The 26,364-nt window shown below is 47.9% G+C and overlaps 4 protein-coding genes and 1 long non-coding RNA gene across 7 annotated transcripts in view; 3 read left to right on the top strand and 2 right to left on the bottom strand.

Annotated features, from left to right (window-relative positions):
* MTF1 (metal-regulatory transcription factor 1) overlaps positions 1–9,666 on the top strand; it is a 27,508-nt gene extending 17,842 nt beyond the window's left edge. The window contains exons 7-10 of the mRNA XM_011955650.1: positions 877–979; positions 2,059–2,654; positions 7,023–7,086; positions 8,921–9,666. Of these exons, the coding sequence (XP_011811040.1) occupies positions 877–979; positions 2,059–2,654; positions 7,023–7,086; positions 8,921–9,351 (1,194 nt within the window). The 3' untranslated portion in view covers positions 9,352–9,666. The remainder of the gene's footprint in view (positions 1–876; positions 980–2,058; positions 2,655–7,022; positions 7,087–8,920) is intronic.
* A 1,421-nt stretch (positions 9,667–11,087) lies between these two features.
* Positions 11,088–14,995, top strand: LOC105521192. Its single transcript, XR_001003238.1, has 2 exons — positions 11,088–13,733; positions 13,812–14,995. It is a non-coding gene; the product is annotated as an uncharacterized LOC105521192 (long non-coding RNA).
* Positions 14,996–15,107: 112 nt separating this feature from the next.
* On the bottom strand, positions 15,108–16,758 carry LOC105521194 (chromosome unknown open reading frame, human C1orf122). Of its 3 annotated transcripts, none has more exons than XM_011955279.1 (3): positions 16,253–16,758; positions 15,834–16,035; positions 15,108–15,588 (listed from the first exon to the last, which is right to left on the bottom strand). In XM_011955279.1, the coding sequence occupies exons 2-3, from the start codon at positions 15,879–15,881 to the stop codon at positions 15,493–15,495; spliced, it is 144 nt and encodes a 47-aa protein (XP_011810669.1). In that variant the 5' UTR covers positions 15,882–16,035; positions 16,253–16,758; the 3' UTR covers positions 15,108–15,492. The 3 variants fall into 3 exon arrangements, with proteins under 3 accessions (XP_011810669.1, XP_011810668.1, XP_011810667.1); XM_011955278.1 differs by having other exon boundaries at positions 16,121–16,758; XM_011955277.1 differs by having other exon boundaries at positions 15,485–16,035; positions 16,121–16,262.
* YRDC (yrdC N(6)-threonylcarbamoyltransferase domain containing) lies at positions 16,339–21,900 on the top strand. The gene is made up of 6 exons (XM_011955276.1): positions 16,339–16,767; positions 17,343–17,457; positions 17,581–17,700; positions 20,113–20,255; positions 20,527–20,851; positions 21,172–21,900. The coding sequence occupies exons 1-5, from the start codon at positions 16,379–16,381 to the stop codon at positions 20,597–20,599; spliced, it is 840 nt and encodes a 279-aa protein (XP_011810666.1). The 5' UTR covers positions 16,339–16,378; the 3' UTR covers positions 20,600–20,851; positions 21,172–21,900.
* A 1,849-nt stretch (positions 21,901–23,749) lies between these two features.
* MANEAL (mannosidase, endo-alpha-like) overlaps positions 23,750–26,364 on the bottom strand; it is a 6,660-nt gene continuing 4,045 nt past the window's right edge. The window contains exon 3 of the mRNA XM_011955280.1: positions 23,750–25,320. Within this exon, the coding sequence (XP_011810670.1) occupies positions 24,684–25,320 (637 nt within the window). The 3' untranslated portion in view covers positions 23,750–24,683. The remainder of the gene's footprint in view (positions 25,321–26,364) is intronic.

Here is a 26,364-nt window from a genome sequence, read left to right on the forward strand (position 1 = left end):
GGCGTCTTGCACTGTTGCCCAGGCTGGAGTGCAGTGGCAAGATCTTGGCTCACTGCAACCTCCACCTCCCAGGTTCACACCATTCTCCTGCCTCAGCCTCCCAAGTAGCTGGGATTACAGGCACCTGCTGCCACGCCCAGCTAATTTTTGTATTTTTAGTAGAAACAGGGTTTTACCATGTTGGCCAGGCTGGTCTCGAACTCCTGACCTCAGGTGATCTGCCTGCCTTAGCCTCCCAAAGTGCTGGGATTACAGGCGTGAGCCACCACACCCGGCCTATAATCTCATTTTTTAATGTAAGATTTGGTCTCTTAGATCAGAAGTCAGCAAGGTTTTTTGATAATGAGCCAGATAGTAAATATTTTAGGCTTTGTCGATCACATGGTCTATGTCACAACTAGTCAACTCTGCCACTGTAGCAAAAGTTGCACAGATAATATGTAAATGAATGCGTTTGCCTGTGTTCCAGTAAAACTTTATTTACAAAAACAGGAAATAACTGGCAAGTCATTGTGTGCCAGTTCCTGTTTTAAAGTATTTGAGGGGCTGGGCATGGTGGCTCATGCCTGTAATCCTAACATTTTAGGAGTCTGAGGTTGAGTAGATTGCTTGAGCCCAGGAGTTCAAGACCAGCCTGGGCAACATAGTGAGATTCTGTCTCTATTAAAAAATAAATAAATAAAAATAAAATATTTGAGGACCCAAATCTTTAGTGTCTAAGGCTTAAGAAAATATGTGTTACTTTAAATAGCAAAAGGTAGAAACAAGATGCATAGAAAAGATTTTCATTCTAGTTCTGCTGCTTTGAATGTGTTCTCTCATGGTGAAGAATTGTCTCAAGATGGCCAATCTCACATCTTTGTCTTTCTCCATTAGACCCAGGGCCAGGACCTCAGCACAATTTCACCAGCAATCATCTTTGAATCAATGTTCCAGAATTCAGATGATACGACAATTCAGGAAGATCCTCAACAGACAGGTTTGTCACACGGACTCTTTCTACTCACATCTCAGCACTTGCTGACACACTGAGTCACAGGCACAGTGAATCATTCTAGTTAGCTTAAATGAAGTGAGCTTTCTATAAAGGGTCAGAAAAGTTTGGGTCTTTCAGTTTAATTCCATCTTTTCCCCTACTTCCCTCAGTCCTGAAGAAGAGAGTCTCCTTTCCCAGAATCTTTTGTTGGCTGTAAAAAACAAAATGGGAGGAGCTGTGAGCTCTTTCTTCTGCTTTTTTTTTTTTGAGACAGCGTCTCATTTTGTCACCAGGTGGGAGTGCAGTGGTGTGATCTTGGCTCACTGCAACCTCCACCTCCAGGCTTAAGTGATCCTCCCAGCTCAGCCTCCTGAGTAGCTGGGACCACAGGCATGTGCCACCACACCCAGCTAATTTTATTTTATTTTATTTTAATTTAATTTATTTTATTTTATTTTATTTTTAGTTTAGTTTAGTTTAGAGTTTAGTTTAGTTTAGTTTAGTTTAGTTCAGTTTAGTTTAGTTTTAGTGGAGATGGGATTTTTCATGTTGCCCAGGCTGCTTTCAAACTCCTGAGCTTAGGCAATCCACCTGCCTCAGCCTCCCAAAGTTCTAAGACTACAGGCATGAACCACCGTGCCCAGCCTTGTGAACTCTTTCTTTTGATGTGATACACTGTTTATGAATGAACAGGACCCACAAACCCACAAACTTCAGATGCATCGATCATACTGTGTTTGATGAAAATTTGTCTGTAAAACTTCCCATTAGTCGGAAAGTATATTCACTAGTTATGTCAAAAAAGGATGTTTAGTCTCTTTTCCAGAAAAGCCTTAAGACACTTTTTTAAATGGTTAGACCTATATTGGATCTTCACATTTAGGAAGTGAGGTTGATGGTGAAACATGATACTTTGACCAGAGGTGTCACTAAATGAAAATGACAGAAAGCTGGCCTGCTAGCTATGAAGAGATCAGTTCAGTGGACTTCAGCTGTGTTTTGTTTAGCCCATAATGACTGTTTTTGTGGCTCATCTAAGGCTTGGGATATGTATATATATTTCTATTTCTTTTTCTTGCCAGCTTCCTTGATTGAAAGTTTTAATGGTGATGCAGAGTCAGTCAGTGATGTTCCGCCATCCACAGGAAATTCAGCATCTTTATCTCTTCCACTTGTACTGCAGCCTGGCCTCTCCGAGCCACCCCAGCCTCTACTACCTGCCTCAGCTCCGTCTGCTCCTCCGCCTGCTCCCTCCCTAGGACCTGGCTCCCAGCAAGCTGCATTTGGCAACCCCCCTGCTCTCTTACAACCTCCAGAAGTGCCTGTTCCCCACAGCACACAGTTTGCTGCTAATCATCAAGAGTTTATTCCGCACCCCCAGGCACCGCAGCCCATCGTACCGGGACTTTCTGTTGTTGCTGGGGCTTCTGCATCAGCAGCGGCAGTGGCATCAGCTGTGGCAGCACCAGCCCCACCACAAAGTACTACTGAGCCCCTGCCAGCCATGGTCCAGACTCTGCCCCTGGGTGCCAACTCTGTCCTAACTAATAATCCCACAATAACCATCACCCCGACTCCCAACACAGCTATCCTGCAGTCCAGCCTAGTCATGGGAGAACAGAACTTACAATGGATATTAAATGGTGCCACCAGTTCTCCACAAAACCAAGAACAAATTGTAAGTATTATGTATAAATATACCCAGTGGGGTGAAGTGTGTTTACATAGGTGACGTGTTCAGAAGCTTTTACTTCAAAAAGAAAAGTGGCTGTCATATCCACCATGAAACTTGTCAATGACTACCTTTTAGTCATTTTCCACATAATCAAGTGGTATAAATGTAGGAAATGCTGTGGTCAGTACCTACAATAAGGAGGCAGAGAAACAGTCTTTATCTAGCAGGAGGCACTCGAACAAATATTCCTACTGATACTGGAATCTAATCATATCTTCTAGTATAAAAAAGCAGTCAGCAAACTCCAGAGGCCCCAGAATATTCCAGAAAAAGAAGGTTGTCTTCAAGGCAGAGTCACACTGATGTGAGGGACTGATGTGACCCAGTCAGATGGCACCAGATAGCAGTGGCCAAGTCAGAGAACTAATCTGCTGCCACAGCCCATCATAGAATCATTTTCTGAGGAAGTGCTTGGTCTTGATGACTAGGGAAATGACTTGATCATTCAGTTAATGCTTCATGGTGAAGAATTGTCTCAGGGTGGCCAATCTCACAACTTTGAAAGCCTGATATTTGCCAGATACCACACTGAATATCTGGAGGATACAGAAAAAAGAAAAAAACATGATTTATTTTTTATAAAAATGTATATTCTAGTTAAAGAGGCTAAAAATGCCAAAAAGAAAGTTAATATTACCAGTAGATTAAATACTAAATACTAATAATGATAATTTAAAAAACACCAACAGCTATTATTTATTGAGTCCTTACTATGTGTAAGGACTTATATGCTACATATTTTTTAAAATTGAGGATTTGCAACGTGTCAGTTATTATCTATGTACATTATTTTTAGATTACTTTTTTTTGGACTTTATTGAACAGATGGTACAGAGAGGTTCCATAAACTTTTCTCCATCCCCAGTTTCCCCTCTTATTATTATCATTATTATATATTTTGAGGCAGGATCTGGCTCTGTCACCCAGGCTAGAGTGCAGTGGTGGTATCTCAGCTCACTGCAACCTCCGCCTCTCGAGCTCAAGCCATCCTCCCACCTTAGCCTCCTAACTGGGACTATAGGCACCCACCCCCATGACTGGCTAATTTTTTGTATTTTTTTATAGAGATGGGGTTTCGCCATGTTGCCCAGGCTGGTCTTGAACTCCTAGACTGAAGCGATCTGCCTGCCTCAGTCTCCCAAAGTGCTGGGACCATAGGCATGAGCCATCATGCCCAGCCCTCCCTCCCCTCTTATTATTATTTTTTCTCTGTATCATCTTGTGTTTGCCCCTATTACTAACATCTTGCAACAGTGTGGTACATTGGTTACATCTGATGAACCAGTATTGATACATTATTATTATCTAAAGTCCATAGTTTACATTAGGGTCCATTCTTTGTGCTGTACAGTTCTATTGGTTTTGACAAATGCATAATGTCATCTATCTACCATTACAATATCCAGAATAGTTTCACTTTTTAAAAAATTCCTTGTCCTTCACTTATTCATCCCTTCTACGTCTTCCCCCTCCCCTAGCAATCATTGATATTTTTACTATCTCTGTATACCTGCAGCTCTATGTGTCACACAAAGCACATTTTAACATATTACAACAATCCTAGGAGGTAGGTCTAATTTTCCCAATGGAGAGCAGAGGTCCAGAGAGGTTTGGTGACTGGCTGAAGTTCCCACAGCTCACAAGTGGCAAAGCTGGGATTTAAGCATAAGCAGATTGATCCCAGAGTTGGTGGCTCTTGTCCACTGCGTTGAGGGGTTCAGACACTAATGGTTTGTTGGGTGGCCATACAGGTCAGGTGAGCCTTGAGATATGGGTAGGAATTAGATGGAGAAAAGGATGTACTAAGTTGGAGAATCTAGAGGTGGATGTATGCTGCTATCAGACACACTAGAAAGGCGATTTGGGGCTCAATAGGGAGAACACTCAAATTCCAGAACTAGGGTGCCAATCCCCTCTAGATCTAGAGAGCCTGTTTCCATTTCTAGATAGCCAGAGTCATTGGAAAGGGCTTTCCAGTGTTGTGACCCAGCCCGCCTCCATGTGGTTTTTATTGTTTTCTCTGGCCCTGTCCTGGGGTGCTGAGTGAAACAAGTCATCCCTTTTCTTTTCAGGTATTTAAATATGGGTCTCACTTCTCCTTTTTTTTTTTTTTTTTTTTTTTTGAGTCGGAGTCTCGCTTTGTTGCCCAGGCTGGAGTGCAGTGGTGCAGTCTTGGCTCACTGCAACCTCCGCCTCCTGGGTTCAAGCAATTCTCCTGACTCAGCCTCCCGAGTAGCTGGGACTACAGGCATGCACCACCATGCCTGGCTAGTTTTTGAATTTTTAGTAGAGACAGGGTTTCGCCATGTTGGCCAGGCTGGTCTCCAACTCCTGGCCTCAGCTGATTTGCCTGCCTTGGCCTCCTAAAGTGCTGGGATTATAAGCGTGAGCCACCACGCCTGGCCTCCATTATTATTTTATAGTATCATCTGCTATATAACTTAGCCAGAAGCTTTCACTTTCCTCCCACACTCATCTTAGAGGCACTTTTTAACTTCCTTTTTAGAGAGATAAAAGACAAAGCTGCCTCAAGATAAGACTTCAAGAAAGTAGAAACCTTTTAGCCCATGTAATAGGAAGTATACTAGAGCAATAAGGGTGATTTTCTGGGCATGGGTTTGTAGTCCTACTTAATAATAATATAAATAATGAATTTTCTCAAACTCCTGACCTCAGGTGATCCACCTGCCTCGGCCTCCCAAAGTGCTAGGATTACAGGTGTGAGCCACCACGCCCGGCCTTAAATAATAATGTTTACTGAATGTTCACCATGCGCCAAGTGTCCTACGTGCATCATCTCATTTCATCCTCACAGGGGCCTTTGAAAGGTTTTTGGTTATTGTCTTAGTCCATTTTCTGTTGCTTATAACAGAATACCCCAAACTGGGTAATTTATAAAGAAAACACATTTGTTTCTTAGAGTTATGGAGGCTGAGAAGTCCAAAGTTGAGCGGCCACATCTGGAGGGCTGCCCTGCTGGTGTGGAACCCTCTGCAGAGTCCTGAGGCAGCACAGGGCATCACATGGCGAGGGGTTGAACATCCTAGCTCAGGATTCTCTTCCTCTTCTTTTTTTTTTTTGAGATGGCGTCTTGCACTGTTGCCCAGGCTGGAGTGCAGTGGCAAGATCTTGGCTCACTGCAACCTCCACCTCCCAGGTTCACACCATTCTCCTGCCTCAGCCTCCCGAGTAGCTGGGACTACAGGCACCCGCCACCACGCCCAGCTAATTTTTTATATTTTTAGTAGAGACAGGGTTTCACCGTGTTAGCCAGGATGGTCTTGATCTCCTGACCTTGTGATCCACCTGCCTTGGCCTCCCAAAGTGCTGGGATCACAGGTGTGAGCCACCACCACGCCTGGCCTTTTTGTTTGTTTGTTTAAGAGAGAGAATCTCACTATGTTCCAGGCTGGGCTGGCCTTAAACTCCTAGGCTCAAGCGATCCTCCCTCAGTCTTCCAAATAGCTGGGACTATAGGCATGTACCACCACACCCTGCTTCTCTTACTCCTCTTATAAAGCTACCAGTCCCACTCCCATGATAACCCATTCATCTATGAGTGAATTAATTCATTCATGACCCAGTCACCTCTTAAAAACCCAGCCTCTCAATACTGCCACACTGGGGATTACCTTTCAACGTGAGTTTTGGAGGGGACAGATACTCCATCCATAGCAGTTATTATTCCTGTTTTTATAGGTGGGGAAACAGGACTCTAAGAAGTTAAATCACATGCTCAACATCAACAACTAATAAGTGGCAGAGCTTGGACTTGAATCCAAGTGTGGCCGAATCTAGGGCCCACCCTTGAACTATGCTGTGCACCTTATAGCACAAGGCCTTTATAGGGCTGTCTGCCTGTGAGAGGAAGCCTTAGCCTGTCCTTGGCATGCAATTTAATCTCTGAGGGGAAAAAAAGAACTTTACAGCTTCCTTAGAAGTATTGGGAGGCAGCAGGGAAGGTGGAGAGTCTGAAGGAAAGCTAGCCCTGGGAGCCCTCTGAGAAGACAATCTGCTTAAGAAAAGCAACCTTGGAGGAGGAGGAGCCTTTGGATACAGAACCTACTGGATTAGGCAGCTGGGAGCCAGCCAACTAGTAGTGTACAAAGCTAGCTACGTTGTCAGCACTGAATGTCAAACAAGTGCAGTGACCTCATGTCAGAGCACAAACAAAACACTCAGTACAAAAACCCCTGAACACTAAGGGTTTTCTGTCTTCTTGGATGACCATTACAATCGGGGAGGCTTCAGGTCCCTGGGGATCTGCCATATTACAGTGGCTATAAATGGGATTTCTTTTTCTTTTTTCAGCAGCAAGCATCTAAAGTTGAGAAGGTGTTTTTTACCACTGCAGTACCAGTAGCCAGTAGCCCAGGTATGTAATTCCATGTTAGCCTTAAGAGAAGGCAACTCTGTGGGCCCCTTGAGGCACAGCTAATTATTGCTTTGTCCTAGTTTCTAAAACTTTAAAAATCTTTAAACAGCCTCAGTTAAATTCTTCACATTGTATTGTTGGCTAGAGTATTTCATATTCTCACAACTATTAAAAGTTAGTATACTTCTGGCCAAAATACTGTGTTTAACATTCTTTAGTAACAGTTCTTTCTCTTTCAGATACAGCTTTAAAATGTAGCCAGAAAAAAATTTTTGAATCACAGTTAATGCTAAAGAGGGCAGTTGTTAATTCACTGGACTCTTCTAATTACAGTAATGAAGAAATAGCATCTGGGTCAGCGACACATAGAGAGCTGAAATTTCCTTTTATTCAAATTCTTTATTTTATCGATTAAGACACTGGGACCCAGAAAAATTAAATGACTCCCCCAAGGTTATAAGTGAATTTATGGTGGAACCAAAGCACTAATTGTCAGGCCTCCCACTTCCCACCCTGTTCTCCTGCTCATTGGCCTTTGTTTTGTTTTGTTTTTGAGACAAGGTCTCGCTGTCACCCAGGCCACAGTGTGGTGGCACGATCACAGCTCACTGCAGCCTGGACCTTCTGGGCTCAGGCAGTTCTCTTGCCTCAGCCCCCCAAGTAGCTGGGACCATAGGCATGCACCACCATGCCTGGTTAATTTTTCTTTTTCTTTTTTTTTTCTTTTTGAGATGGAGTCATGTTCTGTTGCGGAGGCTGGAGTGCAGTGGCGCAATCCCAACTCACTGCAACCCCTGCCTCCCAGGTTCAAGTGATTCTCATGCCTCAGCCTCCCAAGTAGCTGGGATTCCAGGCACTCACCACCATGTCCAGCTAATTTTTGTATTTTTAGTAGAGACAAGGATTCACCATGTTGGCCAGGCTGGTCTCGAACTCTTGACCTCAAGTGATCTGCCCACCTTGGCCTCCCAAAGTGCTGGGATTTCAGGCATGAGCCACCAAGCCCGGCCTAATTTTTCTTTATTATGTGTAGAAACAGAGTCTCACTATATTGTTCAGACTGGTCTCAAACACCTGGGCTCAAGAGATCCTCCCTCCTCAGCCTCCCAAAGTACAGGGATTACATACAGGCATGAGCCACTGCACCTGGTCTTGCCCATTGGTCCTTAGCTCTGTCAGGACACACAAAGCCTGGCTGAATATGGAGCAAGTGTTCACACAACACACGAGAGAAAGAGAGATGAGTAAGATGTCCTAAAGGAGCTCAGAGTCTCCTGGGCAGGCAGAACCAAGCAGGTCCTGTACCGCAAGGAGAGAGGTGTGGAAGGAAGACAGCAGCACTGTGCCTGTGTGCTGGGAAGCTGGGTACGGGCTTCATCCAAGCTAGCCCTCTGCATAGGCCTGCAGAGAGTGGGGGAGTGAGCTAGGTCTTGAAAGATGAGTGTCAGTTCTCCAGAAGAGTGGTGTCCAGGGATTTTAGGCATAAGGAAGAGCCCACACGCCCAGGGGTGTAAAGAATGTGTCAGGAAAAAAGTAGGCATCCACATGGAGGGTGCAGTGGAGAATGACTGGAAATGAAGCTGGAAATACAGGGTGCATCTAGATTGTGTGTGTGACTTTCTAAGGAAAGGGGACTTTGTCTTGGGCTGGGGAGTGTCCCTCTTTTACCTCAGAGGGCATGTGGTCTAATTTAAAGCAGAACAAACCCCGAAGTGTGACCATCCTTCCCATGGTTCCCATGGCACTCTGCTCTCACCTAGCCCATGTATCCCTGTCCCTCATGCTCCTGCCTCTGCAGCTACTTGAAGAGCAGTCTCTCTTGCCTCTCTCGCAGGGAGCTCTGTCCAGCAGATTGGCCTCAGTGTTCCTGTGATCATCATCAAACAAGAAGAGGCATGTCAGTGTCAGTGTGCATGCCGGGACTCTGCAAAGGAGCGGGCAACCAGCAGGAGAAAGGGCTGCTCCTCCCCACCCCCTCCAGAGCCGAGCCCTCAGGCTCCTGATGGGCCCAGCCTGCAGCTCCCGGCGCAGACTTTCTCTTCAGCCCCTGTTCCCCAGTCATCATCCTCTACCATACCCTCCTCCTGTGAGCAAAGCCGGCAAGCAGAGACTCCTTCAGACCCTCAGACAGAAACGTTAAGTGCCATGGATGTGTCAGAATTTCTGTCCCTCCAGAGCCTGGACACCCCGTCCAATCTGATTCCCATTGAAGCACTACTGCAGGGGGAGGAGGAGATGGGCCTCACCAGCAGCTTCTCCAAGTGAAGGGCCCGTGTGTGCTCACCTGCGGGAAAAAGTGGGTGAGCAGGAGGCATGAGGTACAATGCCTGCCATCATGGGTCAGAAATTTGAAGGATGAAGAAATCTACTGTTTGAAATCCTCACCTTTCAGACGTATTTTCTTTATTCACATCCCAGGAGCATCCATTTTAAGGAACTAATCTTTGGAAAAAAACAAAAAACAACAAAAAAAGCTAAGTTATAAGTGAACTGTTTGGCTGCACTGTATGTCACTTTTGCTTGTTGTCATGTGAACTTGGAAACTAAGGTTACTCGTGTGCATAAAAATTCTAAATGAAAGGGTGTGGTTTCCATCAATCTGATGCTGCCCATCGCTTGCACTGGGGTCTTTGTGGATTGGGCAGGAGAATTCAGTGTGTTGGGTGTTGCTCCTTCCTGTGTGTCTTTTGAATCTGAGGCTGACATATGCTTGGAAGGCCAGACCCTTGCTTCATCAGAGAGGGCAGTGGCAAAGGCCAGTGAGGCAGCTGTGAGTTGGACAGGGTTCAGGTGAGATGGTGTTGTCATTTGTGCTTAGTGTCGGCTCAGGGTGGATAACACGGGTCGTTCTGCAGCCCGCTTCAGCACAAATAGGCAGTTTAAGGCCTGGCTCACAGGCTGTGGGGCTGATCTGGCTCTGCAGAGGCCCTAGGCAGCTTGTTGACTGCTGTCTGTCGATGACGTGTGCAAAGCAGGTTCTAGCAACATGATCACTGTCTTTGCCTTCTTGGTTCTTTCTCTCAGTTGGTTGCCAGGGCTTGCAGATCGCAGTGAATTTTCCTTGGGGAACATCGCTGTTTTGTCCTAGAGAGAACTTGTGGCTTATGGCCAGTTGCCGTTTGGTGGTCTGCCTTCTTTTTAATGGTATTTTCTTCCTCAGAGCAGAAGGGCCGCATTTTGCTTATCAGAAGAAGGTGTAGATTTAAGGGAATTCGTATGAGGTGGCATATAATTGGCAGGCCAGGTGTCCTGGTTCCAGGTTCCAGCCAGGCTTTGGGTTGCCCCCTCCATCTCTGCCCCCCTCTGGATTTTGCATACAGCCTCATACAGTGCAAACAAGGATGTGACTTGCTCAGCTTAGTCATGTGATTTATTTAAAAAAAAAAAAAAAAAGAAAAATCACAAAACGATGATCTTCTACTCAGGGTATAGCAAAACAAAAAAATTCCCTTTCCACCAAAAAGCCTGAAATGTTGCAATAAGTTATCTCATTTGGAATGTTTCACTAAGTTGTGTTATAGGAAAAAATTGTGTGTGTGTGTGTATAGAATTATATCCATCTGTCTGCCTTTGGCTCCAAGTCATTGCCTCTTAAAATAAAAGATACAATCCACACTAGCATGAAGGTTTCTCTCAACAGGCTGTATTAACATAGTCATGAGTGCTGACCAAACTCACCAAGCTCAGAGGCCAGGCATGGCCCAAGGTGCAGAATAGGCCTCTGCCTCCCAAGAGCCATTTCCCTGCCCTGAGCAAAGAGTGGTGTTCCACAAACCAGGCTGCTCTTCCAAACTGACAGTGTCAGGCAGGAAGCAGCCATAATTTTGCCTTGCATTTTCATTCCCTAATGTAAAGGGATCTGCATTGGTCACTCTCCTGTTCTCTGAGCCATTGCTCAGGGCCAGCCAAGACATTATTGAGGGCAGATAATTTACCTTGGAGCCAGAGGCCCTCCCTGCCTTTAGCAAGGATGTTCAGGGACAGACAAAGAAGGCAGTGGTGGTGAATGTTGTTACTGCCATGAGGAGAAATGGTCTTACCTACAAGCAGCCAATTTCTCATTCCAGGACTCTAGCCAGAAGAATTGACTTCTTTTTTTTTTTTTTTTTGAGATGGAGTTTTGCTTTTGTTGCCCAGGCTGGAGTGCAGTGGCGCGATCTTGGCTCACCACAACCTCCACTTCCCAGGTTCAAGAAATTCTGCCTCAGCCTCCCGAGTAGCTGGGATTACAGGCGTGCACCACCACGCCTGACTAATTTTGTATTTTTAGTAGAGACAGGGTTTCTCCATGTTGGTCAGGCTGGTCTCGAACTCCCAACCTCAGGTGATCTGCCTGCCTCGGCCTCCCAAAGTGCTGGGATTACAGGTGTGAGCCACCGTGCCTGGTCTAGGGAATTGACTTCTTTTTGACCTTCTGCACTCCCTTCTCCAAAAGGATTGTGGCTTCTGATGACCATTGACCTCAGCAGAAGTTGATAAGGCAGGAGGAATTTCCTGTTAACACAGTGGGTTAGTCCTCCTGGAAAACCAGCTGCTGAGCATGAGTTATCCTTGGATCTCTCTGGGCCTCGCACCCACAGGAAGCTTTGAGGTAGGGCCCTTGGTGTTTACAACTTCTGAGAGAGGAGTAGTGATGGGACCCCAAAGTAAGCTAGTATCAGAGGGCAGTAATGACCTTCCCATATGCCCATCCTGTGGTCACCTGGGATTTGGGTCCCCTGGGAGCGGAGGTGGGAAATAGGAGCCCAGGGAAGGACATTTGAAGCACCCACGGTTTAAATATCGACTCTTCCTGGCTAGCCAGGACTGTGCTCATGTTGGCGCCTACCTAGGTCAGTGGCCTTTTCACTCTCAAAGATCAGGGGTGATGAAGCAGCATCTTAAACTGTTTAGGCTGACAGATTTTTCCAGTTGAAGAAGCTGAAGTATCTGCCTTTTGAGGGTGACTTTAGATTACAAGAAAGACTATCAGATCCAATCAGCTTTTGAAAAATCAGGAATGTGCATAAAATGCCAGTGAGTGGTTGTGAAGATCAGGTTTATTTCCCAGGGTAGGCAGTCTTCCTTTCCCTCCTTTTCCAGTTCTTTTTTCCTACCTGCCCTTCTGTAAGCCTGGTCTCTAGTGCCAAGGACCTTGGAGGAGAGAGGGCCCCTAGCTAAGCTGGAGCCAGAAAGAACCTTCATAGTGAGTGTGGTTTCCCAAACCTGGGAAATGAACCTAGGGTGAGATTAGGGAGGATTTGTAGAATTCTAGCAGGTAAAAAGCCTTTTTCCTCTCCCATAGTAAACTTAACCATTTTCACCCTGTACATTTTCTTCTGGTTCCTACTAACATCTCCAATTAGACAACCGCTTCAAAGGGTGCTTAGCACCAGGGATTGGGGTTCATGGACTTAGGAGGTGGTAAGGAAACTGACTGGCACCACCAAACTGCCTTAGTGAACTTGGCCCTTCCCAGGCAGGTAGGTTGGGCATTGAGGGAAAGTGGCCCAGTCTTTCCTGGCAGGGTCTGGCCAGTCTCATGGGAGCACCACTAGTGTGGTGACCGAAGTGGTGTCATTTATTGAATTCCACCTCCGTTTAGAAGGAGATCATGGTACAAAGCCCAGGAAGGGCCTTAAGATGTGAAGATCTCTCTGAGTAAAAGGCAAGGGGCTTCTCTTCTTCACCTCTGGGATAGGTGGTAGATCAGAGAGTTTTATTTTCAGGGTCAAGGCTGTGGACTGATGGGGATATTGGAGGGTGGGTGGGTTTTCCTGAGAGACTTTGTATAATGCTGAATGTGTCCAGAGGGACAAGTTTGCAGAACCTCATATTGGTATATTAAAGAAATAATAAAATAAAAAAGCACTTTAGGTTATTTTATCTTTAACCCGATTGCTGCAATTTCTTTTGTGTGTATATATACATATATATACTTTCCACAAAGTTTATTTTTTGCTCAGAATAAAAAGTTAAATTGAGGTGTGAAAAGAAAAGCACTTACCTTGGTGCAATATGTGTAGCTTGATGGTCGTTGTCCCGTGTGGCCCTGACCTGGCCGCGTTTTTCCGCTCAATCAGCCCTGTACTATGAGGCTGTCCATAGGGAAACACTATTATGCATTCTCAGCAACCGCTCAATCTATGCAAGCCTTCCCTGTGTGCCCCAGGGCGCCCCCTCAGGCTCTCTGAAGAACTGCTGTGGGTCCTGTTTTCTGCTGACTGTTGAGGCCCTTTTTCATCACTTCTTGGTCTCTCGCCATCTTTTCCCTCTTCACCATTACAAAATGATGCCTGAAAGGAAGGAACAGATTGTTCCTAGGTAGAAACCTGGCACCTTCTAGACTTTTATATTTGTAATCACATCCATTGTCCTTAAAGACTTTTCCAGAGTCATTGAAACCATTGATTTGTGGAACTGCAACAGTATTTCTCAAGAGTTTATAATTGTCTTACACCACCAATCAGAAATATGTTTGGGGAGGCATGGGTGGCAGGGGGCAACATGAGCCATTTCCATACTGGTCCCCATACTACCTGTGTTGGTTCCTTAAGCAAAAAGGCCTCCAGCCTTCATTAAATCCTATAAACAAACATTAAATCCCATGAATCATTATCAACTTTCTTCCTTTACTCCACCTCCCCGATTTTATCTTCAATTCTCAGGCTATAGAATATACGAGTTTTAAAATATACTTCAGCCACTCTTTACTCCACCTCCCCCATTTTATCTTCAATTCTCAGGCTATAGAATAGACAAGTTTTAAAATATAATTCAGCCAAAGCAGATTTTCATAGATCTAATATGCAAATAGTTCTGCTGGGACATAGATCAGAAATTATCTGTTCCTTAATATTTCAGGGTGGAGGCAACAAAACTGGAGCATATTTCTGATTGGTTAGCCATATTAGCCTGTTTCCTCTTGCATGTTTTTTTAGGGAGAGAGGGAAGGGGTCCTGTATTTCTTCTGATGCCCTTAGGGGAAGCCAACGACCACTGGGCATTTCTCACTGTTACTCCTGTTCAAGAGAGGGCTTCTCAGTCTGCACTGAAAAATGCAAATTAAACTGGATCTTTATGTCAATGTGTACATAGTACAAGCTTTTCTACTGGAATTGAGGTTCAGAACCACACACTGCCCTTTTGGTGGTGTGCCTGTTGGGCCAAAATTGGGCGATAACGTAGTGTCCCTTTCTCAGCTCAATGCAGTTTCTACTTTTTCTTATGGGAAAATTTTTCATAAAACCTTTTTGCACCAAAACCCAGGGGTGTTTTTTGCAATATCCTTGTTATCCTCGTAGTGTGCCAAGTCAGAGGCTTCTCTTGCCCTTTTCCTGCTGTGTTCTCAGGCCTCCCAAGGGCTGTTTGACTCAACAGTCTACATCCTTAGTTGTGTTTTGGAGAATGTGAGGGTGGGGGTCAGAGTTCAAAGTGTCTGTTCCCTTTTCCTGTGAACTCTTCCTAGTCCGTTTGGGGAAGGTGGCTGGAAACAGATTGTTGCTGAATCTCTGGCTCAGATCTTCTAGCCAGGAAAGGCAAGAGCCCCCAAGAGCCCTCTTTTTTTTGACATACACTAATCATTGGCCGGGGTCTTGGTGACAACTTTTAAAGTCCCAAATAGTTTTATTTGAATTATGTAAAAGTAAGTGTGAAACATGGGAACAACGGACTTCCACTGAGCGGTATGAAAACGTTACAGGTTCAGTACTTCCAAAGGAAGAAACCTCCAAACCCAAAAAAGAATAAATACGAATTTGTATTTTTGAAGAATGTGAAATAATGGTGTTTGCTTAATTGCTCATTTTGTATAAACTTAATATTGTACTTTAAAATATCTGCTAAGAAGTGAAAATTTAACTTTTTGGAATTGAAAAAGCAATATTAAATACTAATGAAATCCTAATTAAATGCTTATTTAAATCTGGTAGTATCTGTGGCATTTCTTCCCAACCCTGCCTATAGTTGACATTTTTCCACCATTCCCCCCTTCCCAGCCATCAGTCTTGGAGAGGGGACAGAAAGGAAACGTCGGTCACCAGGAGAGTCTGCAGGTTTCCTTTTAATCAAGGCTCTGCTGAAGGTGTTTTGTGGGGCTAAAAGCCCCCAAAGCATGAAATGGACATGTAACATCACCTGGATCCCCCATAGCAGGCCAGACCACTCTGGCGAGCACTGCTGGTCTGCCCAAATCTGGGTAATCAGACTGGGTATTCATTGGCTACATTTCAAAGCACAGCACTGCTTTCAGCCAGGATGAAGTGGGAGTGAACCCAGCTGCTAGCAGAGCTGCCATTCCAGGCTGAGAGCCAGCCAAGTACCAGCCACTGCCAGTGAAGACTGGCCCCTTTACTGAAGGGAGTTGTTCAGAGTCCAGCCACCAGCCCTGGGGAGGGAGAGAAGTCAGGGCATCCGGCTCGGGGATGGTCAGGGCTCCGCAGCTCCATCGCCAGCATCCTTTGGAAAGCCGCCTCTGGTGGAGACAGCCGGCTGCGGGGGCGCTCCGGGTTTGGCTGAGACGTTCTAGTTGGAACAGAAAGGAAAAAAGTGAGGCTGGGAGGAAAGGCCTTGGATTAGGCCCCACAAGGATATGGCCATTTGGCATTTGGATAGTATTAACTTTTTCGAAACCTCTCACCAGATCAACGGAGGTTAAGGATAAAGCGGTGGAGAGATACTTCTCCCCTCCAGGGTAAGCTAGGGCTTGGCCAGCCTAGCCAGTGGGCAGACCCCACCCCACCCCGGCCCAGCCCAGGGTGGGCACTAACCCCGCCACCAGCCGGCTCCGGGCGCCGGCGGCCCAGCTGCCGTAACATCTCCTCGCAGGCTGCGATGGTGTCCAGGAGCTGCCGCTGCCGCTGCTCCACCGCGTCCAGCAGCTGCTGGGCGCGCTCCTCCCGGGGCGCCTGCGGGGATGGCCTCCCGCCGAGCCCCAGCCCCGCCTTCCCGCGGTCCACGCCGGCAGCCTCCCTGCCCGAGCAAGAGACAGACGGTCAGGGCCGGCGCTTGCGCGGGACCGGGTCCCTTCCCCCCGCCCCGACGGGCCCCCTCTCACCCCCGTGACCAGTCTGAGCCCGGGCCCCATTCCATCTCCGCTTGCGCGGCCCGACCACCGCCCCCCTTTTGGCCGCCCCCCTCCCCAGCGCTGTGTTATGGCTCCGCAGGCTGGGCCCCGCCCCGTCCCCACCGGTCTCCTTCAATCCTCTTGGGGGTCGTGGTCCCTTTAAGCTGCCCGGCGCAGAGGTGGGGCCGAGTCTCCCGGACCGGAAGCTGGCTGGGAGCGTCACTTCCTCCCGGAAGCGGGCCTGGGCGGATGTCTCCGGCGCGTCGGTGCAGGGGGATGAGGGCCGCGGTGGCTGCCAGCGTGGGGTTGAGCGAGGTGTCCGCTGGCTCCCGGAGCGGCCGCCTCTTCCGCCCGCCGAGCCCCGCTCCGGCGGCCCCCGGGGCCCGGCTGTTGCGGCTCCCGGGGAGCGGGGCCGTGCAGGCCGCGAGCCCGGAGCGGGCCGGCTGGACCGAGGCGCTGCGGGCCGCCGTGGCCGAGCTGCGCGCCGGCGCCGTGGTGGCCGTCCCCACCGATACGCTATACGGTCTGGCCTGCGCGGCGAGCTGCTCGGCGGCTCTGCGCGCTGTTTACCGCCTCAAGGGCCGCAGCGAGGCCAAGCCTCTGGCCGTATGCCTCGGCCGCGTGGCCGACGTCTACAGGTGAGGCCGCCCCGACCCGGCCCCGCTGGGGGCGTCACCGCGGGAGGGGTTTCCGGTGACAGGCTTGGGAGACTGAGGCGCAGAGAGCGGGAGGGGCTTGTCCAGGCTTACCAAGGAATCCGGAACTGGAAGTGTGTACCGAGGACTTAACGTGCCCCAGGCCCTGAACTACATGCTGCTGAGAGGCAGCAACACACGAGAAAGGCAGGGGCCCTGTTCCCTTGGCGCATTTGTACTAATCGGGGAGGCCCCCAGGAAAAAAGGAAAGAAACACAGTAGCTTAATTTAATAGCGAATGCCTTGAAGAAAATAAAACGTGGAGCTTGATCCCACTATCACGGTAGCACAGCGGTGCTGCTGTTGTAGTACCTCAGACCAGAGGCACATAGGCGCCAAGCCAGGGGTGCCCCTCTGGAGCCCTGCTTTCTGCTCAAGCTCTTAGGGAAGTGAAACAGGGAGACAGGCGGCTCCCACTGTAAACTTGAAGGATTCCTTTCCTACGTGTGCCTAGAGTCTAGGAAAGGACCACCAGTGGTCCTTCATTTTGAATGGATTTATGCTCCTGTGTTTCCCAGATACTGCCGTGTGAGAGTACCCGAGGAGCTCCTGAAAGACCTACTGCCAGGACCAGTGACCCTGGTGATGGAACGCTCGGAGGAACTCAACAAGGACCTAAACCCTTTTACGCCTGTGAGTCAAGTTTTCTCTTGTGTCTCCAGACTCCAGGCCACTTGGCTTTCACTAGGATCCAGATCAGACTTACCCTCTACCCCTTCCAACCTTTCTCATGATCCCCTTCCCCTTGCCTTATAGCTTGTAGGCATTCGGATTCCTGATCATGCCTTTATGCAAGACTTGGCTCAGATGTTTGAGGGTCCGCTTGCTCTCACTAGCGCCAACCTCAGCTCCCAGGCCAGTTCTCTGAATGTCGAGGTGAGTTTACCCAGTCCTTCCCCTGGAAATGGCACCAGCCCAAACACTGTTTCCTGTGAATCAGTGGCATTGATAGTGCACTGGGATTGCCAGGCGTGAGAGTCCTTAGGCCAGCAGTGGGAAGGTTTCCCAGCTGGTAGGGAGGTGGTGGGGGGCAATATAAATTAAAGGAATTTGATTTTATCTCAAAGTCTGAAAAGCCAGGGGAGAATTGGTGTGTTTTTCTTACCATCTTTATAATAATAGGAAAGATTATGATAAGAACAATGTCTTCTTGTTTTTCTGGAGATAACAGTTTTTGGAGAATACAGTTAGGCTGTAAATCTTCACGACAGTGCTGTAAAGAATGATGAAGGCAGCCAAGGGCAGTGGCTTATGCCTGTGACCCCAGAACTTTGGGAGGCCCAGGCAGGCGGATCACCTTAGGTCAGGAGTTCGAGACCAGCCTGGCCAACATGACAAAAGTCCACCTCTAATAAAAAATACAAAAATTAGCCAGACATGGTGGCACATGCCTGTAGTCCAGCTACTCGGGAGGCTGAGCAGGAGAATCACTTGAACCTGGGAGGTGGAGGTTACAGTGAACTGAGATTGTGCCACTGTACTCCAGCCAGGGCTCTAGAGAAAGACTCTGTCTCTTAAAAAAAAAAAAAAAAAAAAAAGGTGAAGTTTAGCTTCCAAAAAGTTAAATCACTTTTTCCAGGTCACATAGCCATTAAGTGACTGACTCAGAATTTTACCCAATTTTTGACTCTTGCCCCTGTTCTCTTATCTCTGCCACAAATCAGATCAAAGAAAGGATCATCCTAATCCTTTCTTGGCTACATAGATTAGAACAAAGGAGGACACATAGAAAGTTCAGTTCTTTTTCTTATTACCAAGATGTAAAATGTAGTTATAAGCTACATTGTGTCCCCAGACTCTGGGCCAGACACATAGTATCACACATAGTATCCAGCATCAGGCCTTGGGCTTCCTTGGGCTTATTACATCCAGCTAATATGCCTGGATAGAGTAACTTGCGTGCAGTCACACAGAGATACGATGGAAAGTCCAGAGTTGGAGCTCATATCTCTGCCCAGAACTCCATTTGATGGGGTTTTCCATGCCCAGACCTAGAGTGGGGCTCAGGGTTCTTGGAAAGTGAGAGTTCAGCATCCCTTTCCATTCTCAGAGTGCAGGTTTGACTTGGTCCTGGTGGCTGTACCCCAGGAGCAAGAATCGGGATGTGGCACAGAGGGGAGGTTTTTACCTTGGCAGCAATCATTTGATCTATCCAACACAGTAACTGGTATTTATGATTTCCTGTCCCAAATTCCCAGGCCTAACTGCTATTGCAGGGTCTTCATTGGAAGGGTTGGGGAAGCTCTTGCTCAGTTAACAATTCAGTCCACTGTTCTAGGGGAGTATCCTTCTCATAGCCCAAAGACTGAGTGCTGGTGGCATGCAGAATCTACCATGTTCTATTCTTCATACCCTGATCAGAGTTGCAGTGAGATCCAGGAGCACAGTTCTAGAGCTAGAAGGAGCTGGAATCACTTGTTCCAGGTCACACAGTCATTAAGTGACCAGATTTTTACCTAGTTTTTTTGTTTTGTTTTGTTTTGTTTGAGACAGTCTCACTCTGTTGCCCAGGCTGGCATGCAATGGCACCATCTCGGCTCACTGCAACCTTCACCTCCCAGATTCAAACAGTTCTGCCTCAGCCTCCTGAGTGAGTAGCTGGGATTACAGGCGCATGCCACCACACCCGGCTAATTTTTGTATTTTTAGTAGAGACGGGGTTTCATCGTATTGGTCAGGCTGGTCTCAAACTCCTGGCCTCAGGAGATCCAGCCTCTCAAAATGCTGGGATTACAGGTGTGAGCCACCATGCCCAGCCTTTTTACCTGGTTTTTGACTCTTGACCCTGTTCCTATCTCTGCCCCAAGCCAGGGCAAAGAAAAGATCATCCTAATCCTGTCTTGGCTACATAGATTAGAACAAATGAAGACACAGGATTATCTAGTCCAGCCCACTTGTCTTGTAGGCCTGGATAGAGTAACTTGCATGCAGTCACACAGAGATAACGATGGAAAGTCCAGAGTTAGAGCCTGTATCTGTGCCCAGAACTCCATTTGTTGTACTTACATTTCCTAACTGAAGCAATGTATGAAATTTCCTTTTGCCATAGCAAGATTTCTTTAAGCCCTAGATAGGTGTTACTTGGGGTGCTAACCCAGGGGGGCTCCAAACCTCATAGAATGCAGTGTCCTTGGCACAGTTGGCCTTAACTAAATGAAGCTCCTTTCTCTGCTTGGAGGAAGGTGCCTTCTGTTTTAAGACTATATGGCCTTTGATGACTGCGTGCAGTTTGACATTATTGCATACACCAGGGATAGTGTCCATGCTCCTCCTTCTCCCTCTTCTCAGGAGTTCCAGGATCTCTGGCCTCAGTTGTCCTTGGTCATTGATGGGGGACAAATTGGGGGTGGCCAGAGCCCCGAGTGTCGCCTCGGCTCAACTGTGGTTGATTTGTCTGTGCCCGGAAAGTTTGGCATCATTCGTCCAGGCTGGTAAGTCTCATTCCTGTGGCGTGGGGAAATAATTTGAGGGAGGTTGGAGAGATGCAAAAAAGCTTTGACAAGATAAAGATGGTGTCTCCTATCTTGCCCTGAGGGAGTGCGGGCCAGGTTTGGAGAAGTGGTAGTTGGAGTGGGATTAAGTTTGCTGGCTTTCTTAGGATTCCAAAGGTTTCATCACGGATTCAATGTCCCTGCTCACCAGCTTCTGGTGGGCTTGGGACTTTGAGAAGTCAGACTGGTAACTGTCCTGTTTCCTCCTCAGTGCCCTGGAAAGTACTACAGCCATCCTCCAACAGAAGTATGGCCTACTTCCCTCACATGCGTCCTACCTGTGAAACTCTGGGAAGCAGGAAGGCCCAAGGCCTGGTGCTGGATACTATGTGTCTGTCCACTGATGACTGGCAAGGCCTCATTTGCAGAGGCCACTGGAGCTAGGGCACTAGCCTGACTGTTAAGGCAATGTGTCTTTCTGAGCACTGTAGACCAAGCCCTGGGAGCTGCTGGTTTACAGCTCGGGACAGGATGTATTGATTTGTAGTTTCATATATCAGCCAAAAGCTGAATGGAAAAGTTAAGAACATTCCTAGGTGGCCTTATTCTTTTGTTTTTTTGTTTTTTTTGAGAAGGAGTCTCGCTCTGTTACCCAGGCTGGAGTGCAGTGGCCGGATCTCAGCTCACCGCAAGCTCCGCCTCCCGGGTTTACATCATTCTCCTGCCTCAGCCTCCCGAGTAGCTGGGACTACAGGTTCCCGCCACCTCGCCCAGCTAGTTTTTTTTGTATTTTTTAGTAGAGACGGGGTTTCGCCGTGTTAGCCAGGATAGTCTCGATCTCCTGACTTCGTGATCTGCCCGCCTTGGCCTCCCAAAGTGCTGGGATTACAGGCTTGAGCCACCGCGCCCGGCCTAGGTGGCCTTATTCTAATAAGTTTCTTCTGTCTGTTTTGTTTTTCAGTTGAAAAGTAATTTAAATAACAGATTTAGAATCTAGTGAGAGCCTTTTCTCTGGTGGGTGGTGGCATTTAAGGTTCAAACCAGCTAGAAGTGCTGGTGCTGTTTAAGAAGTCTCAGGTGGCTGCGTGTGGTGGCTCATGCCTGTAATCCCAACATTCTGGGAGGCCCAGGCAGGAGAACTGCTTGAGCCCAGGAGTTCAGAATCAGCCTGGGCAACATAGCAATACTCCGTCTCATAAAAATTAATAAATAAAAAGTCTCAGGTGACCAAAGGCATGGGTTGGGCTCCTGAAGCTAGAACCAGGTTTGGATAAAGATTGAAGTGGCCGCAGACCACTCTTCCCTCTGAGCCACTGGGCCTAGTGGCGTCATGTATTGTGATTACTGGCAGGGAGAGCAGTCTTTTTGGTGTAATAGTGGGATGTCTGCTCAGTTGGCAAGGGTTCAGTCCAAATTGAAGAATACTGGAAAATAAACCACTATCCTTTTCAGCCAGGGACTTTTTCCTTATTTATTCGTAAATTATAGTTAACTATACCCATAATAGCCTTATTTAAATCCAGTGTTCTCTGCAGCCTTTTGTCTATTTATATGTGTACCAAGTGTTAAACATAATTACTGTTGGGCATTTGAACTTTGTTTTTCTTTAAAGAAATGCTGCTATTAAACATATTTGTAAATGGTTTATTCTTCTTTTGAATTATTTCCTTAGGGTAGGAGATTAGGCCAAAGTGTATAAAGTATTTATGGCTCTCAATATGGATTAGCCTTCAAAAGAACTGAGTCAAGTTACACTGCCATTAGCAATGTGTGAGAATGGCTGCCCCTGCCCCCTGGCCTTGCTATGTTTAGTATTTTTCAAATTGTGCGTGTGTGAAATGAAGCCTGTGTTGCTACCCTCTGCAAATTACTATATGTCAGCATCCAACCCTTTCAACTGTCCCTGCCTGTCTTGGTTTCCCCAGCTAAGCCCCAAACCAGGTGGCGAGGCCTGCTCATCTCTCCCATGGAGTTTAATATCAGTTACCTAACTGGGGCTGGGTGTCCTTGAGGTGACCACTGGGGTCTATTTCCTCCTTCCTCCCCTTCTCTCTTGCACCCTAGTTCCCAAAATTCCGATTCAGTCTTTTTTTTTTTTTTTGAGACAGAATCCCTGTTGCCCAGGCTGGAGTGCAGTGGCACAATCTTGGCTTGCTGCAACCTCTGCCTCCCACATTCAAGTGATTCTCACACCTCAGCCTCCTGAGTAGCTGGGACTACAGGTGTGTACCACCATACCCTACTAATTTTTTTGGTATTTTTAGTAGAGATGGAGTTTTGCCATGTTGGTCAGGCTGTTCTTGAACTCTCGGCCTCAAGTGATCCACCCGCCTTGGCCACCCAAAGTGCTGGGATTACAGGTGTGAGCCAAGGCACTCGGCCCATTGTTAATTTTTTTAAAGACACGTCTCACTGGGTTGCCCAGGCTGGTCTCGAACTCCTGGACTCAACTGATCCTTCCACCTCAGCCTCCCAGAGTGCTGGGATTACAGGCCTGAGCGACCACGCGTTGCTTCCGATTCAGTCTTGAGCCCATAAACTTCTCAGTACAGTGGTTTCCAATGCACCTGTTTTCTTTTTTTTATTTTATTTTTTATTTTTTTTTTGAGACGGTGTCTGGCTCTGTCGCCCAGGCTGGAGTACAGTGGCCGGATCTCAGCTCACTGCAAGCTCCGCCTCCCGGGTTTACGCCATTCTCCTGCCTCAGCCTCCCGAGTAGCTGGGACTACAGGCGCCCGCCACCTCGCCCGGCTAGTTTTTTGTATTTTTTTTTTTAGTAGAGACGGGGTTTCACTGTGTTAGCCAGGATGGTCTCGATCTCCGGACCTCGCGGACCTCGTGATCCACCCGTCTCGGCCTCCCAAAGTGCTGGGATTACAGGCTTGAGCCACCGCGCCCGGCCAAGTTTCCAGTGCACCTGTTTTCAAGTATATCCTAAGAATCTTGTGAGGTGTTAACAGGGAGGGGCCTACTTTAATCGGGGTGCCTGCAATTAGCATATTTGTTTATTTGTAAATAAGCACTGGTTTGTTAATTCCCTCTAGAAATCTTGTTTAGTAATTTGTTTTCCTTTTTTTGTTTTTTTTTTTTTGAGACAGTCCTGCTCTTGCCCAGGCTGGAGTCCAGTGGTGCCACATTGGCTCACTGCACCCTCCGCCTCCCAGGTTCAAGCAATTCTCCTACCTCAGTCTCCCAAGTAGCTGGGATTACAGGCACCTAGCACCACGCCCAGCTAATTTTGGTGTTTTTAGTAGGGACGGGGGTTTCACCATGTTGGCCAGGCTGGTCTCGAACTCCTGACCTCAGGTGATCCACCCTCCTCGGCCTCCCAAAGTGCTGGGATTACAGGCATGAGCCACCGTGCCCGGCCTTGTTAGTAATTTCTTAAGCAAACCTACTTGTGGTAAAGCCATAGCCAGCCCAACTCGTATGTCAGTTTCTCACAGACTCTAAGGTCAGAATTTGTGAGGTCTTAAAGAGAGCAAAAGGAATGCTTACTTGAGAATACCAGTTCATATTTAATTACTACAAATCACAGTAGCACTGAACATGGCTCTAGTGAGTGGGCCTCAGTCAGTTCAGGCAGCTAAAGGGAGGGGCGTTTCCTCCTAGTCCTCTCCCTGGAGCTAAATATGCATCTGGGAAAAATGAGGCTCTGGAGCACAGAGGTATTTTTTTAGAGGAGAAAGAACTGAATTCCCAGCACTAGGTAAAACTGCAAAAAGAAAAACAACTGTGCCCAGGCACTAGCTACAAGGCCACACCAGATAAGGAAAGCTGGGTCCTGGAAGCTTCAGGACAGGAACTCTTCCTTGGTCAAGTTTTCCCCAGCACCTAGCACATAGGAAGGTGCTTGATGAGTGAGTGTTACATGAACCTGTGAGTGCTCAGGATGATTTCCTGATAATTGGGTTCAGGAATCTACTGGGAGGAGCTTAAACTTAGAAGTTTCCTTTTTGAAAGTCTCAAATATGGTTCCCTAACTTAGAGAAGACAGATGATGTGAGAAGGAGGCCTGAGGAGAGGACACAGACTGGCAGAAGGGAGCAGGGTGCTTGCGAGCCCAGACCCTGACACCCTTCCAAAGGTGGTGAGTGGGTGGCCACTACACAGCACCGGCCTGCTGCAGAGTTCAAAATTAGAAGGGATTACATGAAACTTCCCAGGATGTGGAGCTGCCCTGGGCTAAGTTCAGTCACCTGCCAGCCTCTGCCATTCCCATCACCGCAGAGCACCCCAGCACCACTCGCCTGAGGAATGGTCTCTGTGCTGCACAGGCCCAGGCCTGACAGCCCACCCAGAAGCACCTAGCTGCTGACCGCTGACCTGGGAATGAGTGAGTGCCTACAACCTCAGCTGAACCCCACGTGGTGACATCTTCCAGCAAGGCAAGGACATCGGCACCTCACGCCCCTGTTTACAGGCCCCTCACATGAGCCACTGCTCCTTCTCTTTGATGAAGTGCTCTGCCCAGCGGCGGGTCAGCTCCAGGTACAGGCTGGGCTGGTGAGGCAGGTAGTCCAAATACAGGCGGGTGGGTGTCTTCTTGGGAATGGCCTTCTCAATCTGGGTGCCCTCGTGCCACTCATTGAAGGAGGTGATGGAGACGATCTCGGGCCTCACCGTCAGGGCCGCCTGCAGGGCCGTCTCATAGTACTTGCCATTGACCCTGTTGCGCGTATTGTGGTTGTTCCAGGGCCGAATGCTGGTGTCTATGTAGCCAGGCCCCACACTGGGGATGAACATGAGGTTGTTGGCATCACAAAAGTTCTTCACAGCTTTCCAGTTCTGATGGGAAGAACCAAAGGAGAAACCATTGGAGGCAAAGTAGGTGTACATGCCATCAAATCCGGCGGCCAGGATGTCGTGGGTGTGACCCTCCTCCACCAGCAGCGCTATGAAGACCCCATCATAGGGCGTGTTGCGGATCGAATGGGGCCCGTTTGGTGTCAGGAGGTGGGCCCAGGCCTCAGGGGACGTCAGGTATGAGTCGTAGATATAAAAGAGTGGGAGGCTCTTCCCCATGCTGTTCTTATAGCGGTAAAATGCACCATGGGAGCCATACCTGAGAAAGAAAGAAGAGCCTCAGCTGGATGGGAGAGACCAGCACAACTGTAGGACCTGCCATGGATGAGATCTGGATGCCACACAGCCTAGTTCTGGAGCCAGTCAGTCTCCACAGTTGGACTCATCATGCCTCTAAGCAAGAACCTCGTTCTCCTCCTTCCTCTCCCCAGCTATCATTCCTAAGCCTCACTTCCCTACCCTTAGCCAAGCCACCACCATCTTTCATCTGGATTGCAACAACTGGTCTCCAGGCTTCCATCCTACCTCCGTAAAATCCATTCATTATTCCCACCTACTTGATCTGGCCCTGCCTAACCCATTCCTGCTCTTTACCCACCTATTACTCCCCATCTGGCCTTTCTATCCGGCTGTCATGTGTCATGCAAGCTTGTTTCATCTTATGGGCCTTGCATCTGCCAGCCCTCTGCTTGGAATTTTCTCCCTGCCTCCGGATCTTTGCACAGCTGACCCTTTTTCTTTTTTCTTCTTCTTATTACCTTTTTTTTTTTTTTTTTTGAGACAGGGTCATGCTTTGTCGCTCAGAGCTGGAGAGCAGTGGATGATCTCGGCTCTCTGCAACCTCCACCTCCTGGGGTTCTAGCGATTCACCTGCCTCAGCCTCTCAAGTAGCTGGAATTACAGGCACCCGCCACCACACCTGGCTAATTTTTGTATTTTTAACAGAGATGGTGTTTCACCATGTTGGCCAGGATGGTCTTGAACTCCTGACCTCAGGCAATCCACCCACCTCAGCCTCCCAAAGTGTTGGGATTATGGGCGTGAGCCACCGCGCCGGGCCTTTTTTTTTTGCTTTTTGAGACGGAGTCTTGCTCTGTCGCCTAGGCTGGAGTGCAGTGGCGTGATCTTGGCTTACTGCAATCTCCGCCTCCCAGGTTCAAGCCATTCTCCTGCCTCAGCCTCCCAAGTAGCTGGGATTACAGGCACCTAGCACCACGCCCAGCTAATTTTGGTGTTTTTAGTAGGGACGGGGGTTTCACCATGTTGGCCAGGCTGGTCTCGAACTCCTGACCTCAGGTGATCC

The sequence above is a fragment of the Colobus angolensis genome, unplaced genomic scaffold, assembly GCF_000951035.1.
Source record: "Colobus angolensis palliatus isolate OR3802 unplaced genomic scaffold, Cang.pa_1.0 Scaffold4, whole genome shotgun sequence".
Taxonomy (NCBI): domain Eukaryota; kingdom Metazoa; phylum Chordata; class Mammalia; order Primates; family Cercopithecidae; genus Colobus; species Colobus angolensis.